The sequence below is a fragment of the Serinus canaria genome, chromosome 2 (genome assembly GCF_022539315.1).
Source record: "Serinus canaria isolate serCan28SL12 chromosome 2, serCan2020, whole genome shotgun sequence".
NCBI lineage: Eukaryota > Metazoa > Chordata > Aves > Passeriformes > Fringillidae > Serinus > Serinus canaria.
In genome coordinates this window covers 32272101-32291229 of record NC_066315.1, presented here as the reverse complement: position 1 = coordinate 32291229, position 19129 = coordinate 32272101, and the positions used below count along the sequence as shown (strand labels likewise).

The window sequence follows — 19129 nt, the reverse complement described above, 5'->3', positions numbered from 1 at the left end:
GGACGGAAGGACGGACGGGCGGCCGGAGGCAGGGGGCGCGGCAGGGCCGGGCCGGGGGCCGGGCTGGTCAGCGCGGTTGTCCGGTCCCGTCCCGTCGGCGCGGGTGACTCCTCGCGAGGACCGGCGGCTCAGCGCCGCGCCGCCGAGGCGAAGGCGGGGGGGGGCGGCGTCCCCGCCGTCGTGGCGGCGGCCGCCCGGAGCCCGAGGGGAGCGCCCGCCGCCACCGCGCCCCGCGCCGGCTGCCCGGCCCCCGCTGCCCACCGCGCCCCGGCCAGCGGCCCACGCGGGTGCCTTCCCTCGGCGCCGCAGTGCAAAAAATCCCCACGAAACCAACACCCAGCCGAGCCCAAAAAAAGAAAATTAATGGGAAATATTTGGGCTGCGGGCGGTCCGACGTGCTACCCACCCACCGTGCGCCGAGCCCGGCGGAGCGGGGGAGCTCCGGGCCTCGGGAGGGGGCAGGGAGGGAGCGCCCTGCCCGCCCCTGGCCGTGCGAGAGGGGGGACGGACACGGCGGAGGCCCTAGGATTCTCACCCGGAGGTGGGGAGAAGCACATGGTTGAGTTTTAATTCTAAACGGCAGAATGTCGTAAAAGCCCTTGCTAATTAAAGATTGGCTGTGCTTCCTTGTGTGCAATATTTATGTAAGTATTTCAACTTCTTCTTGGCTTCTGTGGGCAATAAACACAAACAAATGAAATACAGAAAAAAAATTAATTTTTTTAATAATGCCTTTTCTTGCAGAAGTAAATAAAATCCATTAAGATGTGGGAATGCTCTGTTGTGTGCTCACGCATTTGATTTGTGACTGCCAAAATAAAATACGTCTCAAATTTTTAAGCTATATTCTCAATAACATTAACATTTGGGGGTGCCCAACTGGTCTGTACTATATTCATCTGTGCAGGGAAGCAGAGATTTGTCAGGCAACAAGAACCAATTTTTGTTGTTGAATTGCCTTTTTTGGCATTCAAGATTTGGAATTACTCTTGAAACCACTAACCAACCCACACTTCTTAACAAACAAAGCTATACATTATTTAGATTTACAGAAAATATTTCAGCTTATTAGCAAGAGGTTTTCAGAATTAAAAAAAAAAAAAAAAGAGGGGGGGATTGCCAATAAGTAAGGGGAATTTTTTTCCCTCCAACCATCTGATTACAAAGCGGTTTATGATGTTGTTGGACAACTGATGCATAGTGTTATCATGAACATTCAATCTTTATTTCTTAAAGAAATCTTCTAACTAAACATATTTTCAGACCTGAATATTAAATGAAATATATGCACCCTGTTTAGCAATTTAGGAGGAAATACCAGATAATGCCATACACCAGCCATGTAGAAATAAGCACATGCAGCCTGCCTTATATATGCAGTACAAATCAAATTTATAAAGAATGAAATCAATCTGCAGGAACAGTGACTAATTCCTTTCACAAGTTTAACTAAGAATTCAGTTGTTTGGAGGGGGCTTCTTTTAACTTAGATAAGCAATTATTTATTTTAAGCAGAGTGGTGTTATGAAATACAAATTCATTTAGGAAAGAATTCTACATGCAGCATCAAAAAAGTCATAAACAGGTTAAATCCCTTGGAAAAAAAAAATCTCTCTATCCCCAAGATAATTATTTGCTAATTTCCTACAAAATGGAAGTTGTGATTAAATTCTGATTAGTGAAACACAAAACACTCGATTTCCTCAATCACAACCTGACAATTAAAAGTTCATTAAAATAACTCTGAGATTAAACAATGGGTTGAAATTACAAATATTAGGGTTTTGGTCAACCAACCGCTTGGATGCGCACAACAAAAGGGCCGTGTTTCCAACTTACTGCAGCATTCCCCCAGCCCCTGACGATTTCACAATGGTCTGGGGCTCCAGCCTCATGGTGAGCCATGTCTCCTTGCATCATCATACTGCCACAAGAGAAATCTTCAGCGGCTGACTCACCCCCTGAGCGCTGGGTACCACCACCACCATCGCCGAGCTGCGGCGGCCGCAGCGTGCGTAACAAAAGCCTGACCCCTGCACGGCTTCCAAGGAGATTTAAACCACCCCTCTTTAATTGTATACTTATTAGAAGTTAGGCACAAAGCTAGGAAGCGTTCCTCTCTACTAGAGATTTCCAGACATACTACAGGACATGTGGAAATCCAGTCACTGCTCACTAATAAAAGTATTTAACCATTTTCCATGGATATACCTATTAAAACGCACCACAAGAAGCCTACCACGGAATAAATGAAACCTTCGGCTAAAGTGCGTTGAATTATTAAACAAAACCTACTAGATCGCGATATTAAACACAGTGCTGGCTTTCATTTCCGTATCCTTTCTTCATCTTCAGGCAACGTTTTGTTTGCACTGGAAAGGCTCCACACCCCCAAACCCCTCCCCCACAAGCCCACCATTGTATCTGTACGAATGTGGAGAATTATGAATGGTTCCTTAGACCGGGCAGGGGGAGGGGGGGAGGAAAAGAGGGGGGGGTCGCCAAATCCCTTTGTGTGCCGTTACCAGCCGAGGGCAACGGTGCCTTCGCGTTTCCCCCCACGCCTTCCACCATGGCCCAGATGGGAAGGGAGCACGGCCCCCCCGCCCCTCCCCGGGCCGGGCAGCTCCCTCGCCCCAGGACTCTCTTCTTCATCATCCCCCAACTCTCCTCCACCCCTTTGTCTTTTTTTTTTTTTTTTTTCTTTTCCCTCTCCCCCTCTTTCTCCTTTCCGTAAGACTCAGCTCAAGGGGCACCGGGAGTACTGCGGGATCATTACCATATGGGGCTCCTCCGGGGCTAGAGGGACCCCCCGCCCCCGCCCCGCAGCCCCCCAGCACGCAGCCGCGGCGGCGCTGCGCGGGAGCGGATCCCGCTCTCTCCCCGGCCACCTCCCCCCGCCACCGCACCCCCTCTTTTTCCTCTCCCTTTTCCTCCTCCCCCCAGCCCATGCTGCCGGGGAGCGGGATCGCCCAGGCACGACCCCGATGAATAATCCCCACCGCCTGGCACGGCGGGGGAGGAGCGGGAAGGGGGGGCGGGCATTGCGGTGCCTTTTCCCCTCCCTCCCCGGGATCACACCCCGCTCACACGGGGGGAGGTGCGGCCGCCCAGCCGTTTTTGGGCGGAGGGGGCGAGCAGAGCGCACTCCCCCCGCGGAAGGGCAGAGGCGGCGCAGACCGGAGCCCACCCAACTCCGGTTTCCATTTCCCCCGCCCTCCGGCCCTCTCCAAACTTGTCCTGTCCTGTCCAGCCTCCCCCCACCCCTCTCCCCGTCCTTCACCCCAGCCATCCTCCTCCTCCTCCTCCTCCTCCGTGAGTGTGTGTGCTCCCCATCCACTCGCTAATTGAAGAGCTGGGATTCCTCACGTGAGAAGTTGATTTGTAGTTTGAACACGTGGCTCATTCAAAAAGCCGGAATATTCAAGTAATTTTTTTTCTCTCTCTCTCCGTCCTTCCCTCCCCCTTCCCCTTCTCTCTCTCTCTTTTTTTTTTTTTTTTTTTTTTTTTTTTTTTTTTTTTTAATACTGAGAGGCGGCGCCTGCATGCACGTAGTGTGACATTTTCATAGTCCGCCTGCTGCTGCCAAAGGGGCTTGGGGGCAAGACAAAAAAAGTAGTTTTTTTTTCCCCTTCCCTCCTCCTTTTCCTCTTCTCAGCCCGCCATCCGCGGCCCCGGCGCTGGGTGTTTCCCCCGTGCCCCCCATGCGCCCGGGTAGCACGGCAGGCACTTAGGGCTCCCGTTTGGCCACGTTTTTTTTTTTTTTTTTCCTTTTTTTTCCCCTTTTTTTTTTTTTTTTTTTTTTTTTTTTTTTTTTTTTTTTTTTTTTACCCCGAGAGAGAGAGGGAGGGACACAAGCTGCAGATCTGATTTTTTTTTTTCCTCTCCCTGTCTCTCTCTCTCGCTCTCTCCTTCCTCCATCGCATTTTGTTTTATTTCCCCCTTCCTCCCCACCTCCTCTCGCAAGACGAGGGTTGCAGCCCGCGGTGCGCGCCTCCCCGAGCCGCCAAGAAGATGAACAAGCTCTACATCGGCAACCTCGGCGAGAACGTCAGCCCTCTCGACCTGGAAAGTCTCTTTAAGGACTCCAAGATACCCTTCTCGGGCCAGTTCCTGGTGAAGACGGGGTACGCCTTCGTGGACTGCCCAGACGAGAGCTGGGCCATGAAGGCCATCGAGGCACTTTCAGGTGAGCGGCCCCTTCCACCACCCCCGCCCTCTCCCCGCAGCCCCGACGGCTCCCGCTTCTCAAGCTCTTCCGCGGCCGCGGAGCGGCTGCGGCGGCGGCCTGGGCCGCGCCGCTGCTCTGGGGGGTGCTGAGGGGGGCCGAGGGGGTTCCTGTTCCCTCCGCCCTCAGGTGAGGTGGGAACTGTTTTTTTTTTCCGAGCGCGGCCGGAGCCGCCCGGCCTTCCCGTGGAGCCTTTGCGCGGGGCTTACGCGGCGGCGGCCCCCCGGGAGTGGCCGGGGAGGGGCGGGAGCCTGGGCCCAGGGACCCGCGGCGCGGCCGTTCCCATGTTTTTCCAAGCCCCACGGCCAGCCCTGCCCGCCCGGGGGCCCTCGCTGCAATGGTGGGGGGGGGGGGGGGGCGGTGAGTGCAGTGAGGCGGAGGAGGGCTGCGGGCGCGGAGCCCTGCGCGGGGCAGCGGCTGCACACACCCCCCGGGCACAGCTGGACTCCCCCGCAGCCCCTCGCAGGGGCCGCCTCCCCCCGCAGCGGGCTGAAGCTCCTTTCGGCTTGGCTTAGGCCGCGGGGCTGGGGGCGAGCCGCCGAATTGCTCCAAACTTGGGAGGGGGCAGACCTGCTTGCCCCCCCGCCCCGGGCTGCCCTGCTATTTATTTCGGTTTCTCTTCGCTGCTCTCACGCACCCATCACCGCCTCCAGCAGCGCCGGCTCCCGGCCCGACATCCTGTTTTTGTGTGCTTAAAAAAAAAAAAAAAATTCGCTTGAAGCGGCTTTGCGGAGGTCTGCCGAGAGAGGCTGCCTCGGAGGAGATGGGCTCAGGTCTGCTGCGAGAGGCTGCTTCGGAGGAGATGGGCTCGGGCTGCGCTCCGCGCCTCCCTTCGGCTCCCTTCCCGCCTGCTTCCACGCAGAAAATCGCTCGAAGTTGGCGGCACGAGGGGTGGCGGAGCCCCCGCTCCCCCTTCCCGAGTCGGGGCCGAGCCCGGCTCCGGCACACGACGTTTCGCGGGCTGTTTGCAGCGCGGGGCGGGGGAAGGGGCCCCGCCGAGGGCAGCGCGGCTCCCCCGCGGCAGCGGCGCGGCCCCGGGCGCCGGGCTGTGCCGCCTTCGCGGGCGCCGCGGCCCCGCTCCGCCGCCGCTGCCCGGGCTGCCGATGAATGGGCTAACGTGTTGCGCTCCTGTTTCCTGCTTCGCACCCCTGCGAGCCCGCTCCTGGAGACGGGGACGCACGGCCGTGCTCGAATATTTTCCCCTTTCTGTTTATCTCGGCAGGTAAAGTGGAGCTGCATGGGAAACTCATAGAAGTTGAACATTCGGTCCCGAAAAGACAAAGGTAATTTATTTTTATCCACACCCCCCAGCCCCCCCCTCCCCGCACCGCCCCTTGCCCTTAGTTATCCAGTGAGAAGCAATTTGAAAAATGCTTAGGTTTGTGTTTCTCTTCCCTGTAGATAAATGGACCGCTTTCTTAAACCCACAGGCGTGCACTCAGTGCAATCCGAGAGGTTTTCTAGAATCACCCCACGTATTTATAATGTAGTGTCTTGGTCAGGCAGCAGCGATACTATTTATTTTATTTTTTTAAAAAAAAGGCACCTTTCTATGGGAGAGAAGCAAGTTATTATGGTCTGATGGCAAATGATTGTGTAGATTTTTAAATTTTAAAGTTCCATGAGAAGAGTTAAAATCTGTGTGCTAGCAGGAAATGAAATGTGGTGTTGTGCACTGTATAAGGGGCAAGCACGTGAGCTCTGCTTCAGCAACACAAAGCACCTTGTAAATATACTGGTGGCTGTATTTTTTTTTGGTCCTGCCATGTTGGAATCTGCAGCATTTTACAGGCACATAGTAGAAGTCTCATCTGTATTTGAGAGGATTTTATCATCTCTATTTTGAGCTGGTCTGTAGAAGCAGCAGGAGAAGGACTCCTTCCCAGTAAGGACAGGATTTATGCATCCTTAATTTCTAAATATACGTTTAATTTTTGCAAGACAGTAATTTTGTTGGGCCTCATGTAAAGAAGCAATATTTGGAATAAAGCAGTAGTATTCTTATGCTGCCTATAGCAATTCAGCCTGCTTCTTTCGCAAATATTTATATGATAGAAAACCTGGCATGCACTAGAGAGTAAAAAAAAAAAATAGATCAAACTTTCCACGTGCTTTTTCCTGCACTCCATTATTCCATCTGGGAAGTATGTCTGTCTGTGAAACTTTTATTACAAGGGACTTCTACTATTTCAGGATTATTTTTAAAAGTGCAGTCTTTTTAAGATAGTTGATTGGAAAAGATGGTTTATCTGTCTCGATGGGCATTGTATCATGGTATTTTGAGAATTAGAAGTTTGATCATCTGTTTGGCGTTAGAAGAAAGCTTCATTTGAGAAAGTATGGAGGTTTTTTGCTCTAGTTAAGGGAAGGGGGAACCACTCTCTGGTCAAATTCATTGCATGTGACTATGGTTGTATTTATTTGATACTTTTCATTGAAAATTAATATGGTGTATGTGCTCTTTCTCCTTTAATATGCAAAGCATATAATTTTGAGCTACAGTAGTCTGCATTTAATAGATTTTTTAATAGAAAAATACTATTGGAGATGGAATATACTTTTAGATTTTGGAAGAAAATTCTATGGGACTTTTAAAAATTGATGATTTCCTATTAGTCTAATAAATTTACTGTTATGTTTGTTAATCTTAAGCTTGCACAAAGAGCATTCTATTTATGCTTTTGAAAATAAATTAATTACACTCATATAATGGTAAATTTAAAATCACTGGTGCCTCCCCAGCTTTTTTTTTTGTTGTTGTTTTTTAAATCACTGTTTAATGTGTTTAAAAGTATTTTTCTGTTCTTTCAGCTGCCAGCTGAAATGGTGTAAAAGTCCATTCTTTGTATTGGATGCCGTGTCCTATTTGTGAATTAGCAATTATCAGAAATGTTTATCTGTCTGTAACTTGTTGAAAAGAATTCTGCACTGAACTTCAAGCACTTTTCTAGGCATGCATTGCCTGCATATAGGCATATTGAGAAAATTGCAGATGTAATTGTTTCAGCATACCCGTGTTGCTTCTCCCAAAGCCCTTATTTGTTAAAACAGTTTCATCGTGCATTATCTTGTTAAAATGCATTAGATATAGTTCAGATTTATACTACTGTTTAACAGAAAATTAAATTGTATTTCTCATGGCTGTACTTCCTTCCCCTTTGTTTCTGCTCCCCCTCTCCCAAAATCTAATACAGAGAGCCACTTAAAATTCATTCAGTGGCCTCCATATGTAATAGTGACTCTCTTGTTCTTTCTATAAATGTTTAATTTTTTTTTTTTTGGAGGGGGGGAAGGAGGGTGTCAAAAAGTGGGAGATTTTTTTCCCTTGTTTTTCTAAACATTGCTTACTGGGCACATATTTGGAGATGTTAGTTACATGTAAAAGCGCAGTTTTCATATGTTGAGTATTGCTGGCGAAAGTGGTTAAGGTGGTTCAAAGTAACTTATTTGAAGTCTTTGTATCTTTTTGCAGCAGGGAAAGGTGTAGGAGCAGCTGGGGTGTGGTGGGGGATGTTGCTGGCCAGGCCCACCCAGTGCGTGTGCACGCTGTAGGGCCGGGAAGGGCTTTCCAAAGAGCCCTGTGCTCTCCAGTGGGAGAGATATGGCTGGAGAAGTGACGCCATTGAAAAAAAAAAAAGTAGATGTGTCAAGTCTGTCTTTCAGCATGGGAGTACAATTAATAGTTTGGTCAAATGACTACTTCGTAAGAGCAAAAGTTGTTTTGTAGTGCAATGAAATTATTCGATACATTGTATTGACCTCTGCTGCTTTGAGGCTGTTTTGTGGAGACTCCTAGTTCACAGCCTCCTTAAAAACGATTTTTATGGGGGTTTCTGTTGTTTTATTTTTTAATTTTTTTTTTTTTTTTAACCAGAGTGTGTACATTATCACTCACAAAGGTAGTTTGTGGGTGTCTTTCTCCAGAGACAGCTGAGGTGCACAGGAGGAAAGGGTAAGGGTTTGGTAATCCATATCCTTGTCACATAAAGGAAGGTCAAGAGGTGGTGTCAGCCAGGGTTGCCATAAAGTTGAGCTGAATCTGGAAGACATGGAGTGTGCCTGGCTTGCTATTCAGGGCGAAATTCTTGGGCCCAGTAGTCACTGCATTCCAGCCTTTGCTGGATCTTCTGATTTGAAGTGGGCACACCCAGGTTTGCAAAATTGCCTTCCTACCTGCTGTGGAAGGAAGTAAGGAGAGAGCCTGTGTGTGGCTTTCCTCCCCCCACCACTTCCCTGGAAGTATCTAAAAAACAGACCAGGACATATGCTGTGGTTGAAAAAAGAGCCCTGGTCAAGGTTTTCTTGATGGAAGGGTGGGGAATTACTTTGGGGGAGGTGCAAAGCATTTAATAAGCTCAGGAGTAGATTCCTGACTTACTATTGAAATCTCGAGGGAATGCCGAAGGAATGCAGCATTTCTGCATTCAGACCCCTTGGTGTGGAAGAAGGCTATTGCAATATTTAAGGGTTTAGGTCACTTTATGCAAAAGTTAGAGGAGGGATTGTAATGATTTTGATTGGGAGTCATGCTCAGGAGGGAAGGCAGGGCACCGTTAGTCACTCCACCACTGGGATGATGAGTGTCGCTCTCCCGAGGAAGCGGCGGTACGGTGCAAGAGGAGGGTGGTGGCTGCCCATGGCCTGTGTGGAACTTGTGGTGCGAGGCCTCGGGCACTACCTCGGAGCAATCCAGGAGCAGCTGGTATCTCACAAGGCCATGTAGGCTGCAATCTGATTATTCAAATGGCCCTGATGTCACTTGTGCGTAATGAGGGGGGAGGGCAGGCGCTCACTCTGGGCACCTGGGGATGTGCTTGGCGCAGCCTCCCGGCCTGGCTTCCATGTCCAGGTGGGCTTCCCACCCAGACCTGATCCACTCTGCCTGCTCCTGGGGCCCTCAGGTACCTAAAATGCTCACAAACACCTCACTCGTGCTAATGATGAGGTGTTTTTTGAGTTGGGAGGTTAATTAATTTTTTTCCCCACCTTGAGGGCTCTTTGTTGAGAAAAGAAATTCACTGTGTCTCTTCTGGGGGATTTGTTTGGGAAGGGAGCAGGAGAAGCGGGTGACAGAGCTGCACCCTACAGGTAATGTTGCTCTTTGGGGGGAGCAGTGGCTTGCCAGATGGGCTTCACCTCTGATGCTGAGGTGTCCAAAGGCTGATGTGAGGAAAACAGGTCCCAGGTCCCCCTTGCAGCCACCTGTGTTCCAGGAGTGACCATTAAATGGGAGCTGGATTGTGTTGCTAATTTTCAGTGTAATGAGGGTTTGTGTCCTGTGTGCAGAAAAAGGTGGGAAATGGTTTTGTGAGGCTAAAGTATGCATGGTGCCTGCAATGGTCATAGTTATTAAAAAAATAATAAATTAGTGGCATTGATTTTTAGTTTTGCTTCTGCAAGTATAAAGTAGGTAGAAATATACTCAAAGAAGACAAGTTAGAAAATACGCCATTTCTTAGCTGTATCTGTTCTCTTTTCTTTGTGCAAACTTAGTGTTTCTGAGAGTGCAGGGCAAAACTTCACATAGTGATTTGAAGTTTTTATTCTGTTTCCACATTTATTTTTGCAGATGTGAACAGAAGATTTTTTTTTTTGTTTTCATCTTTGAAATTTTACAACTGGAGTGGAAACACCAGTTGTGACTATTCCTACCTATACAGACAATGAGTCGCTCTGACAAAACCAGATAATCTTCACCAACCCTGTTAACTGTTACATTGTGGGAAATTTAACTTTTATAGTTCCTCATGCTGTTTGATCATTAATTAAGAAAAAATCCCTTCTTGCTGCTGTTTTTAAAAATCAGCTGGAACACATGAAACACAGCTGAAAATGTGTGTCCTGAAAGGTTGGTCCTGTTCTCATTTTGCTAACTTCCCTCTACAGAAGGTACCCTGAGAAATATACTTGTAGTGGACTTAAAATTGTGCGTAGATATGGTAAATTTTAAAGGGCTAGATTAAAAAATAACATTTTGGAAGTGTAATTCAAGGGTAGTAAAAATATGATCAGGAAATGTTTAAGATTTTTTTTTCATTTCTCCTTTTTTTTCCCCTTCAAGCATGGGGTAATAACATTTTCCACATTTTTGAGACCTTGAAGGTGGCATTTTTATAAAATGGGGCTGTGTTCATTTCAGTCACTCTTTTAAGTGCAGAGCATAGGACTCTACAGTGCTGGAGTCCTTTTATGGCTTCTGGCTAGCTACTGGGTGGACTTCAAATACTTAGTTTTGACCTGAAAGTTTTTAAATGGCCTGAGTTTTACCTGCCTAACAGAAAATGTGATGCTTCCCATAATGCCTGTGAGAGAGGGACCCAGACAGAATTAAATTACACCTTAGCCATGGACAGGGCTAGTCCTTCAGGGAACCTCACAAAAAAGATTCTTCACTCCTTAAACCTGTTCCTCTCCTTAGGGTCATCTTCTCTTTTAGTATTTTATTGTTCTGGGATTTTGGTAAAAAATACATAGGGGCGTGGACCACAGCTAGACATTCTTTCTTCTGGTGAGTTCATCCTTACATGAGCCCAGTGATATAGGCACAAGACAACATTGATGTAGGACCTTTTTTTCTTGTCTTTGAAGAGTAAAATTTATTCTTGGAATTTGATTATTCAGAATAAGTAAATGGATAGAGAGCACCTGCAAAAATGGAATGCTCTAAAATCTAAGTATGGATGACAACTTCATGCTTTGTATATAGATGGGGATGGATTAAAAACTTTGAATTGGTTTGATACATTTAGCAATATCAAGGTTCTTTATGTAGTTCTAGAGTGTTTCAAGACCATTATATTTTAATGCACTTTTATTTTCATATGTAAAATATCTATCTCCACTTGAGTCTATTCTTCATCTCTAATGATGGAGAATATAGAACTATGTAAAGTTATATGCTAAATACTGTTGAAAGCTAGGGTAAAACCATAATTTTCCCTTATTTTGTCTAGAATAATGATGGAATCAAATACTTGAGCATTATTTTATAGTTTTAGTCTCAGGCTTCCATACTTTTTCCTTTATTCTTTTTTTCCTGGGCATGTCAAATGTAGGCACTTGAATTCCTTTTCACCCTGCATCTTTGCTGGGTGAGTGTTACCTCTGCTGTCCAAATGAGGAAAATATCTTGGATGTGCCATCTGAAAATCTCCCTGTGTGTCTGTGTTGGGGGTATGCTGGGGAGACCAGTTAGCCCAGTGCTTGCTGGTGCTACCCAGCCTCTCTGGGCATGTCTGTCCATCTGGATACTTCAGTGATAGTTGTTCCTTGTCATCAACTGGAATATGTGATTTGGCTTTGAAAAATTTCTGTATGGGAACAAGAGCTCCTGTATTTTTTTGGTAAGTATCAAAAAAATTGTAATTGTGTGTTATCTCCTGGTTTTGCTTCTTTCCAGATCTGCAATATTGGTTTGTGAGAGTGTTTTCAAAGATGGACGTATTTTTACAGAGAAAAAAATCTTGATATATGTAGTGGAATACTTAGCAAATGAAGTGCATAATAATCAATATTAATTGACCCTACTAAACCTTAAAATACTGTATGTGTAAAGGCAGTAAAAGAGTGGGGCCAAAAAAAAGGTGGTTTTCCATTTTTTTTCCTGCCAGTGCATTGAAATTCCAAAATGAAAAATTACAGAATTAATTGTTATTTAGCTGTCTTGTATTACTGTGGCAGCTGGCACAAGAGGAACCCATAGTATAAAATGTCTCCTGTTCAGCACAGCCCCAGCAGCCATGTGCTTCCCCTACAGCCTGATGCAGGGGAATCAGCATCTACTCAAACTGTCCTTTTGCAGGTCTGAAAGAATGGAAAACTGCCACTCACGTGCAAAATTAGGTACTCTGTGCTTTTAATTTAGTTAAAATTTGGATAAGATCACAAATAGTGAGTCCAAGAGGGACTTGACTCTTCTTGGGTATGGGACTAAGTACAGGAATGAAACCGCCTTGAAATGGAGAATTTTCAGCTGGGAAGGGCTTTACTCCATCTGAAATTTTTTGGTTTTCTTGATTTTCTTGTGACTGTAGCCTCTGCATTATTTCTCACCAATCAGTAGTTTCTAAGAGAATGTGTATGTATATGTGTGTCTCTTGTGTGTGTGTATGTGTATATATATAGCCACATATGCATTTAAAAAAATTGTATTACCATAAAATAATTTGCAGTTTGAGGAACCAGCTAAAAATATCTGGAGAATTTATAAAAATAGTAAGGTTGGGAGTTTTTTTTAGTGGTTTTTTTCTTGAAGTGGTTTTTTTTTCCCTTGTACCAATACCCTTGAACGCAACTGGAGCTGAATGTTCACTTTTGAAAGATTAACTTTCATGCTCAGCTGAACTTTAGGAATGTTATTTTAAAATATGTAGTCTACGCCATGTGTCTAATACATTTTTTCCTCTTTGAAAGTAGAAGTGTTTTATTGTTTTGATAATTTGTTTTCTAATTTTTAAATGTTATATGTACATGTTTTATACATGTTCCCTAAAAAATGGAACCCACTTCACCTTAATGGAGCCTTAAAAATTCTACTGCAGAAATCAGAATTCCCAATAAAGGGAACTCTCTAGTGTGTGTGAACAAAAACTTCTGTTGGAAAAAATAATAAGCTTAAGTTATTAGTTGGATTTGCAGTTACTTATTTTCCTGAAATTTCATGTTAAAGACCAGTCAGAGATGGAGTAAAAACCTTGTTGGGCTTGGATTTGGAATTATTCATTAAATATCTAGCATGCATTGATCAAGGTCAGGTCCTAATTTTCTAGGAACATTCAGGGCAGGAGGGCTGGCTATGAGCAAGGGGAGGGGTGGGGGAATCCCTGCCCTGGGTGAGTTGTGCTGTGCAGATACTCTACACAAATTTCATCCCAGGGCCTGATCCTGCACTCTCTCTGCCCCCTCTCCCCTGCCATCAGAGGTAATCCTGAATCCCCAGTGTGTGGCAGGGAGACTCCTGGGAAACAGAGCTGACAAAATGTCTCTGGCTTTGATAGGGAAAATGCATATATCTAGAAAAGGCAAAAGACACCAGTTGTTTGTTTGTTTGTTTGGGTTTTGTAAACAGTAGTTTTAAAACAGTTACAGAACAGATAATCCAGAAATTTATTTTTGGGGATAGAGTGGATTATTTGGTTTATACACATAAATTTTTTTGTGATGGTGGCTTCCTGGTTATAATGGAAGAATAGTTCAATTTTTCCTCCTACATCTAAAATAAAAATTTCAAAGAAGAGTCTCTTTAGAACAGTGCTTGGAAAACATAATTTGTGGGATGCTAGATGAATTTAGGTAGTAGTTTAATCTATGGCAATAAATTATATTTATAATGTAAATATTGTAATTTTTTAATATGAATTCTGATATACATGCTTTAAATGATTTTCTGGTGAAAGTTTGGAGGCAAACTTTTGCAGGTAATGGCTAGGTAAAAAAAAATTTCTATCTTGAACTATTGTGGCTAATTTAGAAATAATTTTTCAAATGACTTTGCTTAACTGTACACCAGCTTGCACAGGCACCCCTCACCATTGAGCTGCTAGTTTGTTAGAGCTATGTACTTTTGTGCTGTAGAGAGCACAGGGGTCTTTCCTACCAAGGCAACAAGATTCCTGAATGAATCACATCTTTCTTCATGGAAAACCATCGCTCTGGTGTACAGAGGGAGCTGTTCACCAGGGTCAAGCCAGAGGGATTTGATGCTGAGTGTCTCTGAGCAGTATTGATCTCGGTGGGTGCTGGGGCTGATCAGCAGCAAGAGCTCTCACATGGTGAAGTTTCTGTTAATAGGAGCTTGATTATATAAATGAGTTCTAGGTGGTGGTAGGCAGCAGCCTAAGTTGGTTTTATGCTAACCAAAGAGTTAAAATCTGCCACTGCTGATCAGGAGGCACTACTGCTGGCCTGAGAGAAGTGCTGCAGTATCTCACTACTTGTTTGTTACCTGATTGTATGAATTTTCTGCATGCACAGGAACTTTTAACTTAGGGTGAGAAATAATTGAGAGTTGGACAGCTCTTACTGCTGGCTTTAAAAAAAAAAATACAGTGCACTCATTACTAAATTTCTTTTCAGAGTTTAATTCTGGAACTCAGTAGAAATGGTGTAAAATTGTTCTTGTCCTGCTAATACTAGTTCATTTGAAGATCCATCAGAATGCTTATTCTGATAAAATACTTAAAAAAAAGAAATCCACCCCCTAAAGCAACTAAACACCCCATACTGTTGTAATAGTCAAAAAGTAGAGGATATTTTTTTATTAAATACTAAGATTTTTTTCCCCTCAGTGGTGGTCTGAGTCCTAATAGCAAATGGTGGGTTCCTGTTCTATTTGATGCCTTGCTCAGAGTTGCTGTTTATTGTATTTATTTAGAATGTATTATACACCTCTATTCAGAAATTTTCTTTTTTTCCTTCTTTTCATGCACTTGAGGATTTTTATAAATCATGTGATTTCTACCCGTTCTTTTGCACTGGCTAGTCTTAAACAAGAAGTGATTGTTGACATGTAACTATGTCCCAAATTCTGCATTGAACATAGAATGGTAAGCTTTAGATAAAAGTGTTGTACACGCCCTTAGTACAACTGGGCTTTATGACAGTTGTTCAATTGAACTCAAAGCACAAGCAGAATTGTGTTTAACCTATTTATAGTTGAAGCTACCAATTTTTTTCTTGAAAGAAGTCTTGGGAAAACAGTTTGAAGACTTGTCATTAACTGAAGTCTTGAAATTATAAGGATTGCTCTACCTTTGTGTTTGACTAGCTTCGCTAAAATCACAGAATTTCATTCGCTGGCTGCGGTTGGGTTTTGCCTGCCTCTGTGGCAAATAATAAGCTTATGTATATTGCTTTTCTTCCTGGCCCTTGGGCTCATGTCACCTGATCCACAGAGTTCACCCAGAATGACTGTTACTGGTTTTGCACACGCTAAGCTCAGCATCTTAACGTGAAACTGAGACTTCTGCTCAGCTCCAGAACCGCACGTGTGGTTATTTCAGCCTCCCGCTGTATAGCAGTGCTGTGTTTTGTGCTGGAACACTCAAAAAATGGTTTTTCAAATCAAAGTTGAAGTTAAGATTAACTTTTTAAACTAGATTTTCACTGCTGGTAGAAATCACATGTGATTTTGTATTCTAGAAAGCCTCTGTGACATAGTTCTCCCTTGTGTCACCAGGTGTCTCATTTTGGGTGGTACCTTTGGGAGAAAAGGGCAGTAAAAGGAAAAAAAAGGGCAAAGCATGGAAAAGTCTGTTCAAAACTCAACTGTGTTTTACCACGATGAAAGCCTGCAAATTCCAGGGGAACAAATGGCATTAGAGCAGTGATAGTTTTCTGGAAGTGGCTGTGGTGTGTCACTTATCTGTTGAGACTGGGGTGAGATAAGGAGAGGTTGGCCTGGTTTGGGGGGGCTGAGGAGATGCCCTGATCTCTTCTCCCTCTAACATTCAGCCCTGTGAACTTCCCTTGCTCTCTGTGTATAATGTGTGTGAGGCTGTGAAGTATTAAAGCATGTCTTTGAGGTTTGGGGGAGGAGGGGGAGGGAGCTGTTGCTTTGTTTTGGGGTTTTTGGTAGTTCGGGTTCTGGTTGTTACTGGTACTTTTGTCTTGTTGCATAGTCCAGCTCTAGGCACAAAGCTGGGGCCAGCATGGTTTGAAATAAACAGAATTTTTGGGGGATGATGGTGGGGAGTAAAGAAGATGCACAAGCAGTAGTGTTAGCAAAAAGTGGTTAGTAACCCCCAAAGAAGGATGGCTTATATCTGTGGTTAAAGACCTTACAACACCACAGTCTTCCTTAAGCTTTTTTTCTATTTTTTAATGTTCTGAAATCCTCAGTATTTGGATATATCTGTATCCAGGTGGAATGGCTGAATTTAGAAGCTTTGAGAGACATATTTAAACTATGCTAAACTGTGCTCTCAGGTAAAAGCAGCTCAATCTGTTTGTGGGGGCAAGTACCACCTAATTTGGGTATCTCTGTTTATGAATCAGCACCATATGATTGTAAAAATAAGATAGTAATTACTGTCTTGTGTGATAATAAGCTTGCACATCTGTATACAAACTAAAGCCAAACTAATTATCTGCTAAATAATTTATTAAATGTGGTCGGAATTATCATCTTTGTTCATATGAACTTTGCTCATAATCCTAATTTAAATACCCAGCAAAATGCCATGTCTTTGAAAACTGCAGATTACTAAATGCAAATAATCTTGACATTAATGGTGATTAACTTATAAATTATACTCAGGATTTAACTGGTTAGCTGTAGCATGATATAAACCTTTTCTTTAAGAGTAACTAATCAAAAATTACAATTTTGCTTAGTTTAATGTGAAGTGAACTAAAACATTGTCAATGTTAAATGCTATGTAAAGAGTGTACTTTCCAGTACAGAAATGTAAACTATTTTTTGTTCTCTGGTCATGGTAGTGTATTCAAATCTACAGTGAAAAAGTCAGTGCTGTTTGTGATATTCATCCTCAAACCTGATGCTACATCCTGTTTTCTGTGAAAAAGAAATTAAAAAAAAAAAAGAAATTATTTATAAGGTGATAGTATTATCCTATAATTGCTCTATATACCACTACATAAAGTCAGGGTAGATTTTTAAAATAGTATTATTAATGCAGAGGAAATTAATATATATTAATTGTAAAGGTTGCTAAAGAAAATACACTTACACCTCTTATATGGAAACAATTTTTCAGAATAACTTCCCTTTGAAAGAAATTGTAGAATTGAATTGTTGCATAATTTAAAGTCAGTGAACAATTGAGTTTTAGTTGTTGACTTTTCCAGTTGAACAGAATGAAATGATACTCTAAGGCTTTAATCAAGCCCTGGTATGAAAGCTCAGGGATTGCTTTCATATATTATACTATGTAAGCCTGTGTGCACTAATCAAAGCTGCTATGACAAAAGCACAGAAGATTGTTTTGGTAATTCTTAAAAATGAAGTTTAATGTAAGGTATAATTAACAGCTTTTCTATTAAGTCAATATAAAATATTGCAAAGGACTCTTTACACATCATCTGTGATGCTTCAACTATGGCAGTACAAATTATTTACTGTGCATGAGGATTTACTAGTGTAGATAAACTTACCCTGAACAAACCTATTGCTCAAAAAAAAAAAAAAAAAAAAGGAAAAGAAAAAAAAGGAAAAATTTGTATGGCTATTGCCACATAAATTTAACTTCTTAAAACATGTCAATTAGAAAGCTAATTTTTTTTTTAATAACCGGTCTTTAGATCACACCTTAGTGCAAAAAATATTGCTTATGTGTGCAAGGTGTGTCTCTTTAGTTTTGTGTACAAGCTGAAGGATGGCACATTCTATACTTCAAGGGTATAAAATCTTTTGATGGGAGACTGTGCAGGTCTTCTAAATAACATGTTACATTTTTCTGAAAGTACAGCTATGAAAGAATTTCATTTGGTGCTCTTCTCTCCACAAAATTTTTGTGCAAGTGAATAGCATTGAGTTTGTGAAGGAGAATCTTTCAGAGAAAATTACTAAAAAAGTGAAAATAATGTTTGAAAGCCATACACCAAATTTCTTTCTCTTTTCAAGTAACAAATAATAGAAGTAAGAAGTAACAGAAATATAGAACAAGCAATTACATTTTAAAAAGAAATTTCTGCATCTATTGACAGTCAGCATAAAAACGACAAGTCAAACAGCAGAGTGGTCTCTTTTGATGACTTTTGGGTTTTGCCAGGGCAAGAGAAAGGAAGGGAAGCTGTTTGGTGGTAATAGTGCGAACCCTAAGGGTTCTAGCACTCCTCTGGTGAAGGTGTTATATCTCATCTGATTTAGGTCACTTAATCAGTTTAAGGCCACGTGGAATTGCCATTAGTAAGGGACAGCACTTGAGTGCTCTTCTTGCTGGTATTCCATTAGTTCAACAGTGTGTACTAGTGGAAGGATGACTAGAGCATCAAAGTGAGAATTGGCATCCGTGCAGTCTTGGCTACAGCATGCATCAATTTATACTTCAAAAATTTCTTTTAGACTTGTGGTAACAAGGCTTATTGTACTGAAGCTATTGAGGCAGAAGAACCTACTTATTTTAAAGGTAATGGGAAATGTACACTAAACTAGATATTTCTTATGTAAAACTGGTGGAGTACTCTACTTTTTTTTTTCTGTTAGTGTGGTCTAGAAGATTTAAAATAACCAGTTTTTCTTTCCAGCACTTTTAACATTTTTCTTGATTTGGCTTGAGATTGAAAGGTAGAGATTATTTTTAATTAAAAAAAGTTTTGTCATGTGAGCAAATTGCCTGCAGGTCATTGTTAGGCTTTGTTAGCTAGGAACATCAGATGATGAGCATAGTAACTTTCAAATGCTCCATTATCATGTTAGTCTAAGCTGTCCTCTTGCAAAGTTTATTAATATATGTATTTCTGAAAAACAGTAATAAAAATTGAAGTTTCAGTCAGTGTGGATGCAGAGGGAAAGCCATGTGTGCATGTGCACACACACACTCTGAATACTTTGAGTGGCTCCAAACACTGGAAAGAGCCTGAAATCTGTGGCTGTACATTTGTAAGTGTTGATTTGCTCTCTGCATTTGTTCATTTTCCTTTTAGTTTATTTTGTTCTTTTAAGCACTAGGACTAATAATATTTTTACATACATATATATGCAGTTGCCTAAATGAAGCAGTTTGCCCTTGTTCTTATCCTTTTATATCGTGGAAGAGACTTGAAAATGTCAGGGAGCCAGCATGGTAGTTCACATATACACTTAAAACCAGACTAAGAAGATATTTCACTATTTCTAGATATAGCTGGTAAGCTTTTTGGAATTAGACGGTGTTTTCAACAGCATGAGTGTTTGTGTTTCTATTTTCTAGGCCCCTCAGGAATCTTTGTTTACTGAGATCC

The 19129-nt window shown here is 43.1% G+C and overlaps 1 protein-coding gene across 4 annotated transcripts in view; it reads left to right on the top strand.

The window, feature by feature from the left end:
* The first annotated feature begins 3293 nt into the window (after window positions 1–3293).
* The window catches only part of IGF2BP3 (insulin like growth factor 2 mRNA binding protein 3), a 110446-nt gene continuing 94610 nt past the window's right edge, over window positions 3294–19129 (top strand). For 2 of the 4 annotated variants that reach the window (XM_050970339.1, XM_030235698.2), the window contains exons 1-2: window positions 3823–4189; window positions 5451–5511. In XM_050970339.1, the coding sequence (XP_050826296.1) occupies window positions 4015–4189; window positions 5451–5511 (236 nt within the window). In that variant the 5' untranslated portion in view covers window positions 3823–4014. Of the gene's footprint in view, window positions 3428–3822; window positions 4190–4781; window positions 5002–5450; window positions 5512–19129 lie in introns of those variants that run through there. The other 2 variants (XM_050970338.1, XM_050970341.1) reach the window with 2 other exon arrangements.